This window comes from Urocampus carinirostris, chromosome 13 (assembly GCF_059441175.1).
Source record: "Urocampus carinirostris isolate Australia breed hairy pipefish chromosome 13, RoL_Ucar_1.0, whole genome shotgun sequence".
Classification (NCBI taxonomy): Eukaryota; Metazoa; Chordata; class Actinopteri; order Syngnathiformes; family Syngnathidae; genus Urocampus; species Urocampus carinirostris.
In genome coordinates, this window is record NC_142361.1 from 31,667,125 (window position 1) to 31,684,077 (window position 16,953).

A 16,953-nucleotide genomic window follows, 5' to 3' on the forward strand; every position below is an offset into this window, starting at 1 on the left:
GACCCGTTGTAGCGAGCCGATGCAGCCGCAGCTTAACACCTTCATTTACAAATACTAGGGGAAAAAAAACAACAGCATTGCATTTTTGGCTTTTTTCACTTTATTTTTTATTTTTTATTTTTTATTTTTTATTTTTTATTTTTTATTTTTTATTTTTTATTTTTTATTTTTTATTTATTTATTATTTTATTATATTTTTATATTATTTATATTATATTCTATTATATTTATTTATATTATTCATATTATATTATTTATATTGTATTATTTATTTATTTATTACTTATTATCATTTTATTTTTTATTTCATTTTTATTTTTTATCTTTTATTTTTTATTTTACATTTTTATTTTATTGATTTTATTTTTTATTTTATTTTATTTTTATTCTTGGTTTATTTTAACAGTTGAAAAAATGCAGTTTTAAACCTGAACCAACTCACCACGCTATGCAAACATAATTGTCTTACTAGTTGGAAGTAAATAAAAAAAGAATGACAAAATAAAGGTTTTCCTTGGCATGGCAATACAGTTAGATTGCATCAGATCAAACTACTAGGCTGGGTCTACTAAAGCGAGTATATATTTTACTGCCCTAAAGAGGCCAGTAGAAAAATCTGTATTTATTTTAAAATCAAAACTTTTGATAGAAATTGGATTCTTTTGTGACATTCTCAGTAATTTATCGTCAGCTGTATCTAGCCCGTGGACCGTATGTTTGATAAGGCTGATAGTTTAGCTCTTTAAGACAGGGTTGGCCAACATTTTGAAGCTGAGCGCTACTTTTTAGTAACTGATTTGATATATATTTTTTAAAACAGCAAATTATCCTGTTATTACTTTATTGTTACTCTATTACAACTATGTTATTACAAAGTTGGTGTTAATAGTAGGGTTAAAAAAGGCTCAGTCAACTATTAAAACATTTGCCTTGTAAAAAAACTACAGATTGGTTTATATATACATAAATGATGGGCTTATTTTTATAATTTAGGAAAAACTGATCATGTGTTTGAAGACAGTGATCATGTAGAGCAGGGGTGTCAAACTGGTTTTAGCCGGGGGCCACAAATGCTATAAAAAAAATCTCCCGGGGGCCAAACTAGTAAATTTAAAAGAAAGAGAGAGGATGAAAAAGACAGAGAAAGAGAGGAAGGGAAAGAGAGAGCGATAAACAGGGAGAACAAGGGAGACAGAGTAACAGTGAGAGAGAAGAGGGAGCAGAATAGAGATATGAATGGAGAAGGAGGAAATGAATAGAGAGAGAAAAAGAAAGTTAAAATAGAGAAAGATAAAAAGAATACATAGAAAGAAAAAGAGTCAGCAGGAGAAAAAGAGACAAAGTGAGGTGAGAGAGGGAGAGAGAGGTCGAAAAAGGGAAAGAAAGAGGGTGAGAAAGAAAGAGAAAAATAAAAAGAGAGGTAAAGTGTAAATTAGAGCGAGAAAATAGAAAGAGAGCAAGACAGAGAAAAAGAAAGAGTTAGAGAGTGAGAGAGAAATAGAGAAAAGAGAAAAAGAGAGAATGAACAGGAGTAAGAAAAAGAGGGAGGAATAAATAAAAAAAGAGAAATGGAGAAATACTACCACTATTGTTTTGCAAGTGTTAACTGGCTTTGGTGACGTCCGGTGGAAATATTTAAAACTACAGCTCGTTTTCCTCTTGCGCTTCTCAGATTTAAACCATTGGTGGGCCTGATCTGGCCCGCGGGCCGCCTGTTTGACACCAAAAATGGCTATCAGGAATTATAATATTTCTTATTTGCAGAAGGAACCGTGAATATATAAAGAATAATTATAATCCTACTCACAATATTAATCCTATCATTAATAAAAACGTTATTACTACAAGTAATAGTAATAGTAAATCGCACCTTCTCTCCTTTAGGTCCCGGTTCTCCCTAATTGAGGAAAAATAGATTTGTTTGTTAAAAATTCTTCTCGTGCAATCCAATGAAAACCGAATTGACTTACAGGGAGTCCTTTTGGCCCGCGCTGACCCTGAAAGACAACAGCAATCGGGTTTTGAACCGTAGCAAGAGATAAATAAACCGAGACACAATTGTATTCAATTAGTCCCAATTTAATGAAATTGTCCCGGGCAAACTGCTTCTGTTTGACCTCCCATCGTGCTCTACGGCTTTGGCTGTCAGTATGCAGCAACTGGTTGATTAATGAATTCTGGGAGTGGTTCCGGGGCCCATCTATTATGATCCACAACGGTGACCCTTCAGGCTAAACAGCACTAAAGCTAATTTTGGAAAGAAATACTATGTCTAATATTAACCAGACTGCCTTTCAAATGTCCTTTGGTTTCTCACTGACATATGTTAGGAAGAAGACGATTAAGTGGAAGCTGGTTATGAGTGAATCATTTTGAAAATCAAAACTCGTGTACTATTGACTTTTGGATTGTATCGGTAGGAGGCTAGGACATTGACTCAGCCTCTTGGCTGGGAGCAAGTGTCTCGGCCTATTATAAAGGATAATGGATTATTGATAAAGAATTTAGAACAATAAACCTCTACAAAATCACAGAAGGGATTACCCACCTATGAGTAATGGCTACAGTGGTTGACAAAAACGGGACATGTTAGGATATAAACCAGAACGAATCAATACAAGTTAAGTCAAGTCAAGTTATGTTTATTTATACAGCCCTTAATTGGAGTTTAAAAGGGCTGCACAGACCACTAGAGCAAATTGCAGACTATTAATGTATTTTTTTGTAATTCCCAGTCATAGAAATGTAATACTCTAATGAAAATTAAAAAAATGGGGATTTAACAAAAAATTAAAAGTCCAAATCATTATCTGTCACGACCAGAGCGGAATTAGGACCCAGATGCGTAACTTTAACCACAAGTTTATTAAGATAAAGAGGAAAGGCAGCGCCCGTGATCCGGTGCTCGCTGTACACGGGAAGCAAGCCGCTCACGGAATCGGAACGAGTTCCGGATGTGGAAGTGGCTCTTCCGGAGCGGGAGATTGTAGTGTCATAGACGGAAAAACAGGTCGATAGCCGGGACAGGAGAGCAAAACGTGGTCGGGATCAAAAAACGAGTCGTAGCCGAAGACAAACGGGGGAATCAGGAACGGACAGGTGGAGAACAAGTGAAAAAGTGGGGCCGACAAGAGTCAGAGTCAAAATGCTTGCCTTGTAGAAACAGAGTTTCGCTGACGGACCGACAACAGGCCAGTGAAAGGACTGAGCTTAAGTAGGACGGGGAACCAATCAGGAAGCCAGCAGCGGATGGCGCCAAACGAGCGAGCACAGGTAAAATTAATCAGTCATCATGACATTATCAAATATTATGATATTTGTATAATACATAGAATATAAGAACATTTTAATGTATTTACTCAGAGCAATATTTTATAATCACCACTAAATTATCTTTAATCCAGCAACTATTAACAAACTTAACCAGATGTGAAATTCCAACCTTTTCTGAAAGCCCTCTTCTCAGCCCTTTCTTTGTATTAATCCCAAGTGTTTCAAAAAGCAGATCTGGCCTAAAGGGTGTGGAATTTAAAAAACAACAACATGATAGGCCAGTACTAATAATGTAAAATAGCATTCTATGCAATAACCTTAACTAAATAACTAAAGAAACGTATCAATAAATTCAACTAGTACTGATTACAATTTACACAAATATGTGCTATTTCCTTTTTGTGATAAACTAAAACGGATCAGTCGTATTGCAAAAAAATTGGAGTTTATGCAATGATACACCCATTTATATATGTGTGTAGTATAGTAAATAAAGACAAATTACATTTTTTTCAATTACCCATTTTTTAGGTTCATATCTACATTTGGGATTCAGTCGAAAACATTTACTGCATTTTTATGCATGCTAGACGGATTACACATAATTGTCCGGGTTGCCATGGCGGCCAATTGGCCCTGCCCGTGCGTCTGGTTGACAGATTGGCTTTCCGTCTATTTAAGCTCAGTGGTCCTATTCTTCTTTTGTCAGTCCGTCAACGAACCTCTGCCCCGCAAGACGTGGGTTCTGACTCGGTCCTGTTTTCCTGTTGGTATTTCCTGTCTGGCATTGTTCCTGTTTATTTTGTCCCGTTTAATATCGGTTTCCAGTTTCGTTCACGTCTATTTTTGTCCTGTTTATCTTTCTCTCCAGTTTTTGTTCCCGTCTAGTTTGACCTGTTTAATTTCAATATCCTGTTTCATTATCAATCCTGTCTGTCCCGTCCTGTCCGGTATCGACCCCATCTGTCCGATATCTGCTCGGGCAATTGGAATCGATCTCGTCGGTCTCTGGCTTCCTGTCTTTCCACGCCAGACCGCTGCTTAACGTGCATGACTCCCCATTTCCCGTAAAATAAAAGGCTTGTGTGAGAAATGTCACGCATTTGGGTCCTGATCCTAATCCGGTTCTTGACAATACTCAAGTGTTTAGTTGTGATAGATAACTATACCACACACTGATCCCATCTATATGTTCCACAATAAATACCTAAGCCCCCCAGAAAAATGACTTATAATTTAGAAGAAAAACCATTCAATTTCAACATAATATTTTCCCTTAAAAATAAATTAACAAAAAAATACACTTCTTATGTCTAGCTCTAAATTCCAAATAGATAAATCAATGAATACATTTTATCATTTTATTTTATTATTTATCTTAACAACAAGAAAAAGACAACTGCAAAAGTCAAAGGAGGGGTCATTACAATATTGTATTTGTGATGGATGCTTACCATGTCACCTTTGGGTCCATTTTGGCCCTGCAAAAACATAAAAATTCCAATAAAAATCCTTTTGTCGTGATGAACACATTAAAAAAGGCTAGGCATTTTCACATTGTATCAAGTATTTTCCAAAAGTTAATTCAAAGAAACCTACGTGTTTTCCATCCAGCCCAATTGGACCCTGGAATTTAAGAAAAACAACAACACATTTTCCATTTTATAAGCAACAATAAGGAGTGATGCATTTGGTGTAACCACAGAAACTATAGTTTCTAAACACTTTACTTACTGGAAACCCTGGAAATCCTCTTGTTCCAGGTTGACCCTGAAGAGAAAAATGAATTGGTTACAAGAGAATGACAAATTACAGAATTGCTAAAGAAGTTCTAAAAATGTGCATCGGTTCAGAATTTAAGCCAAGCACAACTAAGACACTGGCATTAAGTAAAAAAATGAAAAACAGTACAACTCCTGATATATATTTATAACAGCAACAGATTTTTACGCCAAACCCTAAAAAAAAAACATTTTGGATGTGGAATATCAATTTTACGGAATATCACGTGCAAAGCATAGACGAATCAATCAAATACACTTCGAAGTGTTATTTTCATGATTATTCATTGCCCTCACCTGTGCCCGCTTGTTTGGCACCAGCTGTTGCATGTGGCCTGATTGATTCCCCTCCTATTTATACCCAGTATGCTAGTCTCTCCCTGTCAGTCGGTCAGCAAACCTCTGCATACGCAAGGCAAGCACTTTGACTCTGGCTCCCGTCGGTCCCGTTTTCATCCGTATACCACTCGTCTGTTCCTGATTCCCTGTTTGTCTCCCGACCCGTTTTTGACCACCGACCACGCTCTGATCTCCCGCTCTGGCTAACGGCACGTTTTTGACCACCGACCACGCTTTGATCTCCCGCTCCGGCTACCGACCCATTTTTGAAAACCGACCATGCTCTGATGTCCCGCTCCGGCTAACGACCTGTTTTGCCCGTTTGACCACGCTACGATCTCCCGCTCCTGGAGTTCCACTTCCACATTGTGATCACGCTCTGATCCCGTGAGCGGCATGCTTCCCTCGTCCAGCGAACACTGGATCGCTGGTGTTTGTTTTCTTCTATATTTCAAAAACTTGCGAGTAAACCTTAACCGCCTGGATCCTCCTCCTGTTCTGGTTTTGACAGTCATGGAATTCAATTTAGCATTACATTTATGACTCACAACACATGGTAAGCTTTCTCTCCTGGCTTTGATCTCTTTGATCTCCGGCAAAACTAACAGAAAATGCGACAGAAACAAAATGAAAATAAATCTCTGTAGGCCATAAAACAGCTTGCCAACATCATTTTTGCCGTTCCCTGTATTCCGTTACTCCCCAAGCCTGCACAAAATTTAGTCATTTTATTCATATTTAGTTTCTTTGTCTTTTATTAGCATATTTGGTATTGGAGTAATCCAAAAGTAATTGAAAGTAATCAAGTTAAAGTAACCCTACCCAACCCTGGTGGTAAACCACTTTCTAACTGGAAGGTCTGGCATTCTATCTCCCGAACTTTACTCTGATGAAAGAAAACTTCCTCCATAGACTGCTATGCACAGGGTTGGGTAGGGTTACTTTAACTGGATTACTTTCAAATACTTTTGGATTACTCCAATACCAAATATGCTGATAAAAGACAAAATAAACTAAGTATGAATAAAATGACTATTTAAGTTGTACTTGCCAATAATAGTCTTTTATAATATATTCGTCATACACAAAGCGCACTAGACTATAAGGTGCATGGAATTAACACTAGTTGGGTTGCTTGAAAATAATAAAAACACATTTGGATGAAATGATTTATTTTTATTGGACATACATTAACATTATGACCTCTGGTTTCACCACTTAAATTGATTTTAGCAACGATTAACATGTTAACCACAAGAAAGCATTCAAAAACCACTCTGTTCCTCAAAGGCAGAACAGTTGAGTGGGGTTACTTTAACTTGATTACTTTCAATTACTTTTGGATTACTCCAATACCAAATATGCGAATAAAAGACAAAAGAAACTAAATATGAATAAAATGACAAAATTTCGTGCAGGCTTGGGGAGTAACGGAATACAGGGAACGGCAAAAATGATGTTGGCAAGCTGTTTGGATTTATTTTCATTTTGTTTCTGTCGCATTTTATGTTCGTTTTGCCGGAGATCAAAGCCAGGAGAGAAAGCTTACCACGTGTTGTGAGTCATAATTGTATTCATATTTAGTTTCTTTGGTCTTTTACTAGCATATTTGGTATTGGAGTAATCCAAAAATAATTGAAAGTAATCCAGTTAAAGTAACCCTACCCAACCCTGGCTATGCATTAGGAAAGTCTATTAGCATCCAGGAAAAGTGGGCACACAAAAATATTCACCGGAATAAGAACCAACAGCTAAAAAAGATGGCTGCTTGATTCAAGCTAGTTTTAATTTTCATTTTTTGTACAGAACAAATGTACTGTCATTAGTATTACTGCCACCATTTTCAAACTTCGAAAGGACCCTGCTGTTCATTGGAAAAAAATAATTTAATCTAAAAAAAAAATATATCGGATACAAGCAAAGGTTTGGAAAACTGACACTGACCCATGATTGGTCCCTCTGCTGCTATGCCTCATTAGCTTCACGTGAAAATTATACGTCGAATTATTTTACCGTTTCCACACTGTTTGTAATTACATGCAATCATTTTATCATTAGCAGGCAATTCACCAGGTTTCAAATGAAGACCCCGGTCAAGCCAACATAAACCTGAGTTGTGAAACCCAGGAAACACGATACAATGGGCTAACTGTCTAGGTAACACAATCCAATTGCCCAAGGCTGTTTACCTTTTTGACTTTTAAGCGGTTAAGAATCAATCCAAGACAAGGTAAGATAGAACAAAACCTTTCTATTGTGTGCATTCCTAAAACACACTGACTGTGGTTGGATAAGTGGACAAATGGTAACATTACAGCTAAACGGATCACCGTTGCTTGACCTTGTAAAAGTTTTTATTGGAAATTGACCGAGTCCCAGGGATATACGGGAACGCCGACATTAATGTTCTGCCTCTCAAAGAGGCCAATTTCAAAGCTAATCGAGAGGAATGGCTGTTGGTATTTTGTATCACATTTATTGTAGGACTTGTGTCACGGTTGCCATGGCGCCCAATTGGCCCCGCTCGTTGACGGATTGGCTTCCCTTCTGTTTAAGCTCAGTAATCTCACTCACTCTTTGTCAGTCCGTCAACAAACCTGGGCCCTAGCAAGACGTGGGTTTTGACTCTGTCCGGTTTCCTGTTGGTATTTCCTGTCCGGTAGCGTTCCCGTCTATTTTGTCCTGTTTAATATCGGTTTCAAGTTTCGTTCCCGTCTAGTTTCTCCTGTTTGATTTCAATATCCAGTTTTGATATCAATCCTGTCTGTCCGATATCTGCTCGAGCAATTGGTATCGATCTCGTCGGCCTCTGGCTTTCTGTCATTCCACGCCAGACTGTCGCCTTACGTCTTCCGCCCAACGATCGGCGAATCACTGGGGTTTGGGTTCACGTGCATGATTGCCCCATTTCCCGTAAAATAAAAGCTTGTGTGAGGAACGTCACGCATTTGGGTTCACCTCCTGTTCCGGTTCTTGACTTCAAGAGGTTTAAAATAGCATTTACAAAGATAACAGTGAAGTTGTTAATGCAATAATGCTAAATAGATCTATCTTAAATGATTGATAAAACAAGAAACATCAATGTATTTTTTTTAAATTTGGTTCGAAAATGGAAAACAATTCAACTCTAATTAGTTTGAAACAAAGTTATCTAATTTTTTCCCTTCTAAACAGCATAGTTATGTAGGGAAAGGTTGATGTTACCTATTAGCATCTGGTGCACCATTTACGCCCATCGCTCTATTGAGCGTCCTATTTTGTCTTCACAGCTACACTCCATTATTTTTCCAGGTCCTTATAATGACTGTGCCAGACAGCAGAAGTTGTCAGATCATTGTCTTGGTCATCGTCCTATCGGGTTTGTTTCTAGTTAACTGTTTTGAGGCCAGTTGCTTGTATTTTTCGATTTTTATTAAACAACCAAAATTTTATGAGCGCGCCTGCTTTGTTTCCTGACTCCCAGCCTTTATTTTGGTATTTCAATGTGAAGATTATTAATAAATGTTTGACTGATAGAATTGTTAAGGTTCGGTAAAAATAAATACTGAAAATTTCATAATGAGGCCTACAATCTGGTCATCTGATTGTATTCCATTACATCAAAGGTGTCAAACTCATTTGAACTCGGGGGCCACACGATAGAACAAACATTCTGTCGGGGGCCGGACTTGTAGATTAAAGAGAAAGAAAAAGAGAGATAAAGAAATAAAAGAAAGAGGGAGGGAAAAGGAGAGAGGGCGAGACAAAAACAGAAAAAGAGAGAGAGGGAGAGCGCATGAGAAACAAAAGATAAAAAGTCGTGGGAGAGGGGGGAAAAGAAAGGGAGAGGAAGAAAGAAATCCAAAGAGAAATAGAAAGACAGAAGGAGAGAAAAGAGAAAAGAAAGCACGCAGGGTAGGAAGAGAGAAAGTGAAAAGAGAGAAAAGGAAAAAAGGAAGTTAGCGCAAAAGAGGTTAAAAGACACAGAGAGAGAAGGAGACAAAGAGCAACAAAGGAAGAGAAAAAGAGACACAGAGAGAGAGTGAAAGAGACAGAGACAGAGTGGGAGAAAAGGGGTGGAGAAGTGAGAGAGAGAGAGAGAGAGAGAGAGAGAGAGAAAGAGAGAGAAATAAATACAAGTACAGTGTCTTTGTGAGAGGCACCTGGCTTTGGCAACATCAAGTTGACATATTTCAACCTGCAGCTTGTTTTTATCTTGCGCTTCTCTGAGTGTTGTCTCGCGGGCCGGATTCAATCCCTTAGCGGGCCTGATCTGGCACACGGGCCGCCTCTTTGACACCTGTGCATTACATTGTCACTAGAAATGCCACACATTTGTGTCATGATTACTGATGCAAGGCGGCAACTGCCTCGGACACTGATTGGCTGCTTATCTCTTTTCAAACCCCCGCCTTCCTGTCACCCGTCGTCAGTCCGTCTGCGAACCTCAGCTCCTGCTAGGCAAGCCTTTTCGACCCTGACTTTCTCCTGTCCCGATTCCTGTTTGATTCCCGGCTCCGACCCCTTTTCTGAACTCGATTACGTTTTTGCTCCACCGTCCCGGCCATCGATCTGTTCTTCCCCCGCTCTCGACACTGCCTTCGCTCGCCACGGAAGTGCCACTAAGCGATCGGCTACCCGTGACCGACAATCACCGGATCGTGGGTGCAAGCCTTTTCCTCCTTCTAAATAAAACAGTGAAAAACGAACGCAAGTGGGTCCTGTCTCTGTTTCTGGTCTCTGACAATTTGCAAGCCCACCATCTAGAAATTGGTTTCCTGACCCATACAAACAGTCGCTAAAACAAAGTACATTAGGGAGGAAGATGAGGGTACTTACAGGAGGTCCCCGGGGTCCGATGATTGACAAACCTGGTTCTCCTGGTGGTCCCTGGAGAAAAACAGACATAGTCAGATTTGAATTAGCTTAACAAAAATCTACATAGAATTGTATTGGATTAATTCAGATTTTTGTTCAATTGTGGATGGATGTACACAAACTGCACTTCTTCTGAAAGGGATTTACTTTAAACTCTTGAACACTTACATTTTAGCCATATTCCTGATAATTGTGTGTGGTAGGGTATATCTGAGACTGGTTACCAGTTAATGATGGTACACAAAAGGGGTAATGACCATTCACACTCAGTCACACTGATGGGACCTTTAGTGTCGAATAACAAAACAAAGATTGTCTATTTACCGCAAGTGGAGGGAGAAATCAAGGTCCAAATAAAATTAGTTATCTTGATGACTGATTTGGATCACCTCTGCCTGTTTGTTGGGCAACAGCCGCTGCAGGCTACCTGATTGGTTCCCTGTCCTTTTTAAGCCCAGTCCTTTCACTCGCCTGTTGTCAGTCCGTCAGCAAACCTCTGTTTCTGCAAGGCAAGCATTTTTGACTCTGACTCCCGTCGGTCCCGCTTTTTGCACCCGTATTTCCACCTGGCTGTTCCTGATCTCCCTGTCTGTCTCCGGCTACGACCTGTTTTCTGACCCCGACCACGTTTTTGCTCTCCTGTATCGGCTACCGACCGTTTTTTCCGTCCCTGACCCCTCACGCCCGCTACGGAAGATCCCCTTCCGTATTCGGATCACAATCCGATTGCGAGAGTGACTTGCTTCCCGCATCCAGCGAACACCGGTTCGTGGGTGGAGCCCCCCCTCTTTCTTTCAATAAAACTTGTGGTAAACGTTACGCAATTTGATCCTGATTCTGTTCTGGTCAGTTTTAATTGGGACTGCGCCTTTTAGCTAATCTCCCCGTTTGTCTCCGGCTTCGACCTGTTTTTTGACCCTGACCACGTTCTGCTCCCCTGTCCCGGCTATCGACCTGTTTTTTCCGTCCTCGACACCAAGATCTCCTGCTCCGTAAGATCCACTTCCAGATTCGGAACACGATCCGATTCTATGAGCAGCTTGCTTCCCGCGTCCAGCGACCACCGGATTGCGGGCGCTGCCTTTCGTCTCTATCTCAATAAACTTGTGGTTAACGTTACGCGATTGGGTCTACCCTTCGTGCTGGTTGTGACATAGGGATCAAATCTGATTATTTCATGAGGCATCCATGCCAATCACGTTTGCTACTACAATATGTAATGTTGACTAATAAGTCAAAAACTAGGAAACACTGAAGGTCAGCTGATTTGTTTTCACGGATTAAAAAATCTGCTGGTTGTTATCGCCAAAATATTTGAGTGGTCCAGATGACGGGAAGTCTTTGTTCTTCGCAAAATTCCGTGTCATTGATGGAATGCTTTAACAGTTTCACAACTAAAATAGTGATTTCCTTTAAAAAAGGGTTAACATATTGTGACAACGAAATTGGGCATGACACTCCAGTTTCACACATTCACAGTCAAAAATTAAAGACTTCAAAAATCTTCAAAAAAAAGGTTTCTTTATTTCCATCCATCCATCCATTATCTGCACCGCTTATCCTCAGTAGGGTCACGGGGTGCTGGAGCCCAACCCAGCTATCTTTGGGCAGTGGGCAGGGGACACCCTAAACTGGTTGGGCACACAGAGACAGACAACTCACTCGCTCATTCACACCGAGGGACAATTTGAAGCGGGAAATTAACCTAACATGCATGTTTTTAGAATGTGGGAGGAAACCGGAATGCCCAGAGGAAACCCACGCAAGCACGGGGGAGAACATGCAAACTCCACACAGGAAGGCACAACTCACTCGCCCATTCACACCGAGGGACAATTTGAACCGGCCAATTAACCTAACATGCATGTTTTTGGAATGTAGGAGGAAACCGGAATGCCCAGAGGAAACCCACGCAAGCGCGGGGGAGAACATGCAAACTCCACACAGGAAGGTTCGATCTCATGACTTCAGAACTGTGCCGCACACGCGCTAACCACTGCACCGCCGTGCTGCCCTTTATTTCCATATGAATGTATAATTACATCACTCAAAACAAAAAAGGCAAAATTATGCAAGAAAGAGATTATGATGAATAGAATAAAACGATGAAGTCAATGTCTGAGTTGTATCTCAAACGAGAAAGAACTGTCCGTCTGTTTTGTTCTATGAATAAAGTTTAAAGCTTAATTGCAGACCACAAAGAACCAGTTTTTGGCCTGAAAAGTCTTTGACTCGACATGCTTAAAGGCGCAGTACCAATTAAAACTGACCAGAACGGAATTAGGACCCAATTGTGTAAAGATAAAAGTCAATTTGAGATGTCTTCAACAATACATTACTTAATGTAAGGGAAATTATGGTCTAAATGTGCCTTTTATACTCTTATATTTGTATAATCTTACTCTTATACTCTTATTACTTACTTTTATATACTCTTATACCCTTATACTTTTATATCTTTATACGTTTATATTTTTATAGTATACTGAAAGAGGTTTTTAGAATTTGAGTTGTGCCCAGAGGTCGAAAGAATAAGTTTCCAGACACCAACTAGGTGTCTTTCATGCCCACGATCCGGTGTTCGCTGGACGTGGGAAGCAGGTCGCTCTCGCAATCGGATTGTGATCCGAATACGGAAGAGGGCGGTGTCAGGGACGGAAAAACAGGTCGGTAGCCAGGACAGGAAAGCAAAATCGTGGTCGGGGTCAGAAACGGGTCGTAAGCCGGGACGAGAGAGCATACGTGGTCTGGATGAAAAAACACTTCATGGCCGGAGACAGACGGGAGATCAGGAACGGACAGGTGGGAGTCAGGGTCAAAAAGGCTTGCCTAGTATACACTGAGGTTCGCAGATGGACTGACAACAGGGGACAGATAGGAGTGGGTTTGAATACGGACAGGGAGCCAATCAGAGCCCGCAGCAGCTGGCGTCAAATGAGCTGGCACAGGTGATTCACATCGGTAACCATGACAAAAACGTACTATCTGGGACAGTGATGGAGCATCATGATGAAAAACTTTTCAAACAGTAACATTTTTAATTTGACAAAGTATATTTATGGATGGAATACTAAATCAAGGAAGTTAGATGGAGTTTTGGTGCCTTTCTTAGAAAACAGTATGGTTAAAATGAACAAGCCTATACTGCTGTAGGTTTTATTGTTTTTGGTGATGTGAAAATACCTTTGGCAAATCAAACAATATTCTAATGACACGTCAAATTGTGGTTTGCAAATACAGAGCATTCTTTTCCAGAGATGACCATAAATATTTATTTTCTGTAATGAGCATGCAATATGGTGTTCGTGCCTTATGACCAGTACATGTTAATAGTTGGAAAGCATATGAATTTATACCTCAGAATGTTATAAATATGATATTTCATTCATGTATATGTTATATTTTTCCAAGAAACATTACCCGGCAACATTGAACCTCTATCTTTACTGGAACTTCATTCGCACTGAGCTCTATTTATTCTAACATTTTTTGTCATGATTACTGCCTTGGACGCTGATTGGCTGTCTGTGACTTTTTAAACCCCCCTCTTTCTGTCACCGGTGGTCAGTCCGTCTGCGAACCTCAGCTGCGCTAGGCAAGCCTTCCGATCCCGACTCTCTCCTGTTCTGATTCCTGTTTGATTCCCGGCTCCGAGCCATTTTTTGAACTTGACTACGTTTTTGCTCCCCCGTCCCGGCCACCGATCTGTTTTTCCCCTGCTTTCGACACTGCCATCGCTCGCCACGGAAATACCACTTCCGGGTCTGAGCAACCTGCTTCCCACGACCAGCGATCTACGGATCGGGTATACTATCCTTTCCCTTCTTCTAAGAGAAACGCACGCAAGTGGGTCCTGTCTTTGTTCTGGTCCTGACAATTTTAATGTAAATATATTTAACAAATAGATACAATTTAGCCAGCAACTGTAGTCTTTGAAATGCTTCTTTGTTTTATTCTGAAGGGTTTGCATTGAAACTCAGAACCATTCGTAATACTATGGTAGGATTTTATTGTGTAGAGCTGTAATCAGGGGTCACTGATGTTTAATTCTAACTGATAAGTGCAAAAGACAAAAAGAGGCTGGAGGATAGGTCTAAAAATATATCTTGGTGCAAACACTTTAGATTTCAGCTGTCATGATTACCGATGTGATGCACCTGTGCCCGCTCCTTTAGCGCCAACTGCCTCTGACTCTGATTGGCTCCCTGTCCCTATTTAAACCCACGTCTATCTGTCCCCTGTTGTCAGTCCGTCTGCGAACCTCCGTTACTCTAGGCAAGCTCTTTTCGACGCTGACTCCCACCTGTTTTTGCTCCCGTCTGTTCTCCGGCTTCGACCCGTTTTTTGATCCTGACCACGTTTTTTGATCTCCTGTCCCGGCTACTGACTTGTTTTTTCCCGTTCCCGACACCGCCATCGCTCGCCACGAAAGTGACTTGCTTCCCGCGTCCAGGTGCAACCCTTTCCTTTCTTCTAATAAGCCTGAGAAAAACATAACGCAAGTAGGTCCTGTCTCCGTTCTGGCCCTGACATGAGTATTTATGTAAAGACACTGAGTTCTCAGAATCAAGGATGAAAAAAAAACGCTCGACGTGTCATTAACATTGTGGAAGTGTTTTTAACTCCCTTAAAAAATAATACTGACCTATAATTTGCCATTTCGCATACAAATCTCAAGCTGCAGAGACTCAACCATTGATGTCCATACTGCATAAACAAAATTAAGTCGTGCCAACCTATTTTGGCTCTTACAATACTAAATTTAGTCAATATTTCGCCAACCGAGTTAAATTGTTCCGCAGATGCCCCAACGTCAAATCCAAGCTTGCAAATAACCAGGGTTGGGTAGGGTTACTTTAACTTGATTACTTTCAATTACTTTTGGATTACTCCAATACCAAATATGCTAATAAAAGACAAAAGAAACTAAATATGAATAAAATGATGACTCAAAACACGTGGTAAGCTTTCTCTCCTGGCTTTGATCTCTTTGATCTCCGGCAAAACTAACATCAAATGCGACGGAAACAAAATGAAAATAAATCCAAACAGCTTGCCAACATCATTTTTGCCGTTCCATGTATTCAGTTACTCCCCAAGCCCGCTTTTTGCACCCGTTTTTCCACCCGTCCGTTCCCAATCTCCCCGTTTGTCTCCGGCTTTGACCTGTTTTTTGACCCTGACCACGTTTTGCTCTCCTGTCCCGGCTTACGACCCGTTTTTGATCCTGACCACGTTTTGGCTCGCCTGTCCCGGCTATCGACCTGTTTTTCCCGTCCTCGACACCAAGATCTCCCGCTCCGGAAGATCCACTTCAGCATTCGGAACACGTTCCGATTCTGTGAGAGGCTTGCTTCCCGCGTCCAGCGAGCACCGGTTCGCAGGCGCTGCCTTTCCTCTCTATCTCAATAAACTAAAATTTCGTTTCTTTTGTCTTTTATTAGCATATTTGGTATTGGAGTAATCCAAAGGTAATTGAAAGTAATCCAGTTAAAGTAACCCTACCCAAGCCTGGTTATAAATCTTATAGATGACAAATCATGCAATACCATTGGCATTAACCCAGAAACCCGGCATTCAGAAAACACATTAAAACAGCTAACGAATGAAACGTTGCACGATCTGTATTGACGGATGGGCAACAACCTCCGGGGAACAAGGGTGAAGTGGTCACAGTCCGCTGTTTGCGGAAAATTTCACTGGCAAGGAAGCAGAGGCTCAAATACTTAAGAAGAAGATCAGGCAGCCAAGAATGGAATTTCTGGCAGATCAGTTTAGGACTGATGAGAAAACAAGATTAAAATACGCCAAAGCAATGCAAAAGCAAAAATTCAGAGAATGAAACAAACTGCTATGATCCAGAACTCTGAGTCTCAGGTAATGGCATGGCTTCACTTGATATACTAAACCACAGGTGTCAAACAGGCAACCCGCGGGCCAGATCGGGCCCGCTAAGGGATGGAATCCGGCCCGCGAGACAACACTCAAAGAAGCACAAGAGGAAAACAAGCTGCAGGTTGCAATATGTCAACTTGATGTTGCCAAAGCCAGGTGCCTCTCACAAAGACACTGTGCTTGTATTTATTTCTCTCTCTCACTCTCTCTCTCTCTCTCTCTCTCTCTCTCTCTCTCTGTCTCTCTCTCTCTCCCTCTCCCTACCCTTTACTCTTTCTTTTCTCTCCTTCTGTCTTTCTATTTCTCTTTGGATTTCTTTCTTCCACCCTCTCTCACAAATTTTTTTTTTGTCTCTTTTGTTTCTCACGCTCTCTACCTCTCTCTTTCTTTATCCCATCCTCTCTCTCTTTCTCTCTCTCTTTTCTCTTTCTCTTTCTCTCTCTCTTACTCTCTCTCGCTTTCTTTCTCTCACTCTCTCTCCCTCTCCCTAACCTTCGCGCTTTCTTTTCTCTCCTTCTGTCTTTCTATTTCTCTTTGGATTTCTTTCTTCCTCTCCTCTTTCTTTCACCCTCTCTCACGAAATCTCTTTTTGTCTCTTTTGTTTCTCACGCTCTCTACCTCTCTCTTTCTTTGTCCCATCCTCTCTCTCTTTCTCTCTCTCTTTTCTCTTTCTCTCTCTCTCTCTCTCTCTCTCTCTTTTCCACCCCTTTTCTCCCACTCTCTGTCTCTTTCACTCTCTGTGTCTCTATTTTTCTCTTCCTTTGTTGCTCTTTGTCTCTTTCTCTCTCTTTGTCTTTTTAACTTAATT

General features: G+C 40.6%; 2 protein-coding genes across 2 annotated transcripts in view; both read right to left on the reverse strand.

Annotated features, from left to right (window-relative positions):
* Positions 1-10,256, reverse strand: part of col13a1 (collagen, type XIII, alpha 1) — a 52,450-nt gene extending 42,194 nt beyond the window's left edge. Inside the window, exons 1-6 of the mRNA XM_088351015.1 lie at positions 10,212-10,256; positions 5,008-5,043; positions 4,873-4,899; positions 4,728-4,754; positions 1,971-1,997; positions 1,871-1,897 (exon numbers count right to left, since the gene is read on the reverse strand). Coding sequence (XP_088207141.1) covers positions 1,871-1,897; positions 1,971-1,997; positions 4,728-4,730 — 57 coding nt within the window. The 5' untranslated portion in view covers positions 4,731-4,754; positions 4,873-4,899; positions 5,008-5,043; positions 10,212-10,256. The remainder of the gene's footprint in view (positions 1-1,870; positions 1,898-1,970; positions 1,998-4,727; positions 4,755-4,872; positions 4,900-5,007; positions 5,044-10,211) is intronic.
* The window catches only part of LOC148354338 (uncharacterized), a 121,631-nt gene continuing 109,681 nt past the window's right edge, over positions 5,004-16,953 (reverse strand). Inside the window, exons 4-5 of the mRNA XM_088350878.1 lie at positions 10,212-10,262; positions 5,004-5,043 (exon numbers count right to left, since the gene is read on the reverse strand). Coding sequence (XP_088207004.1) covers positions 5,004-5,043; positions 10,212-10,262 — 91 coding nt within the window. The remainder of the gene's footprint in view (positions 5,044-10,211; positions 10,263-16,953) is intronic.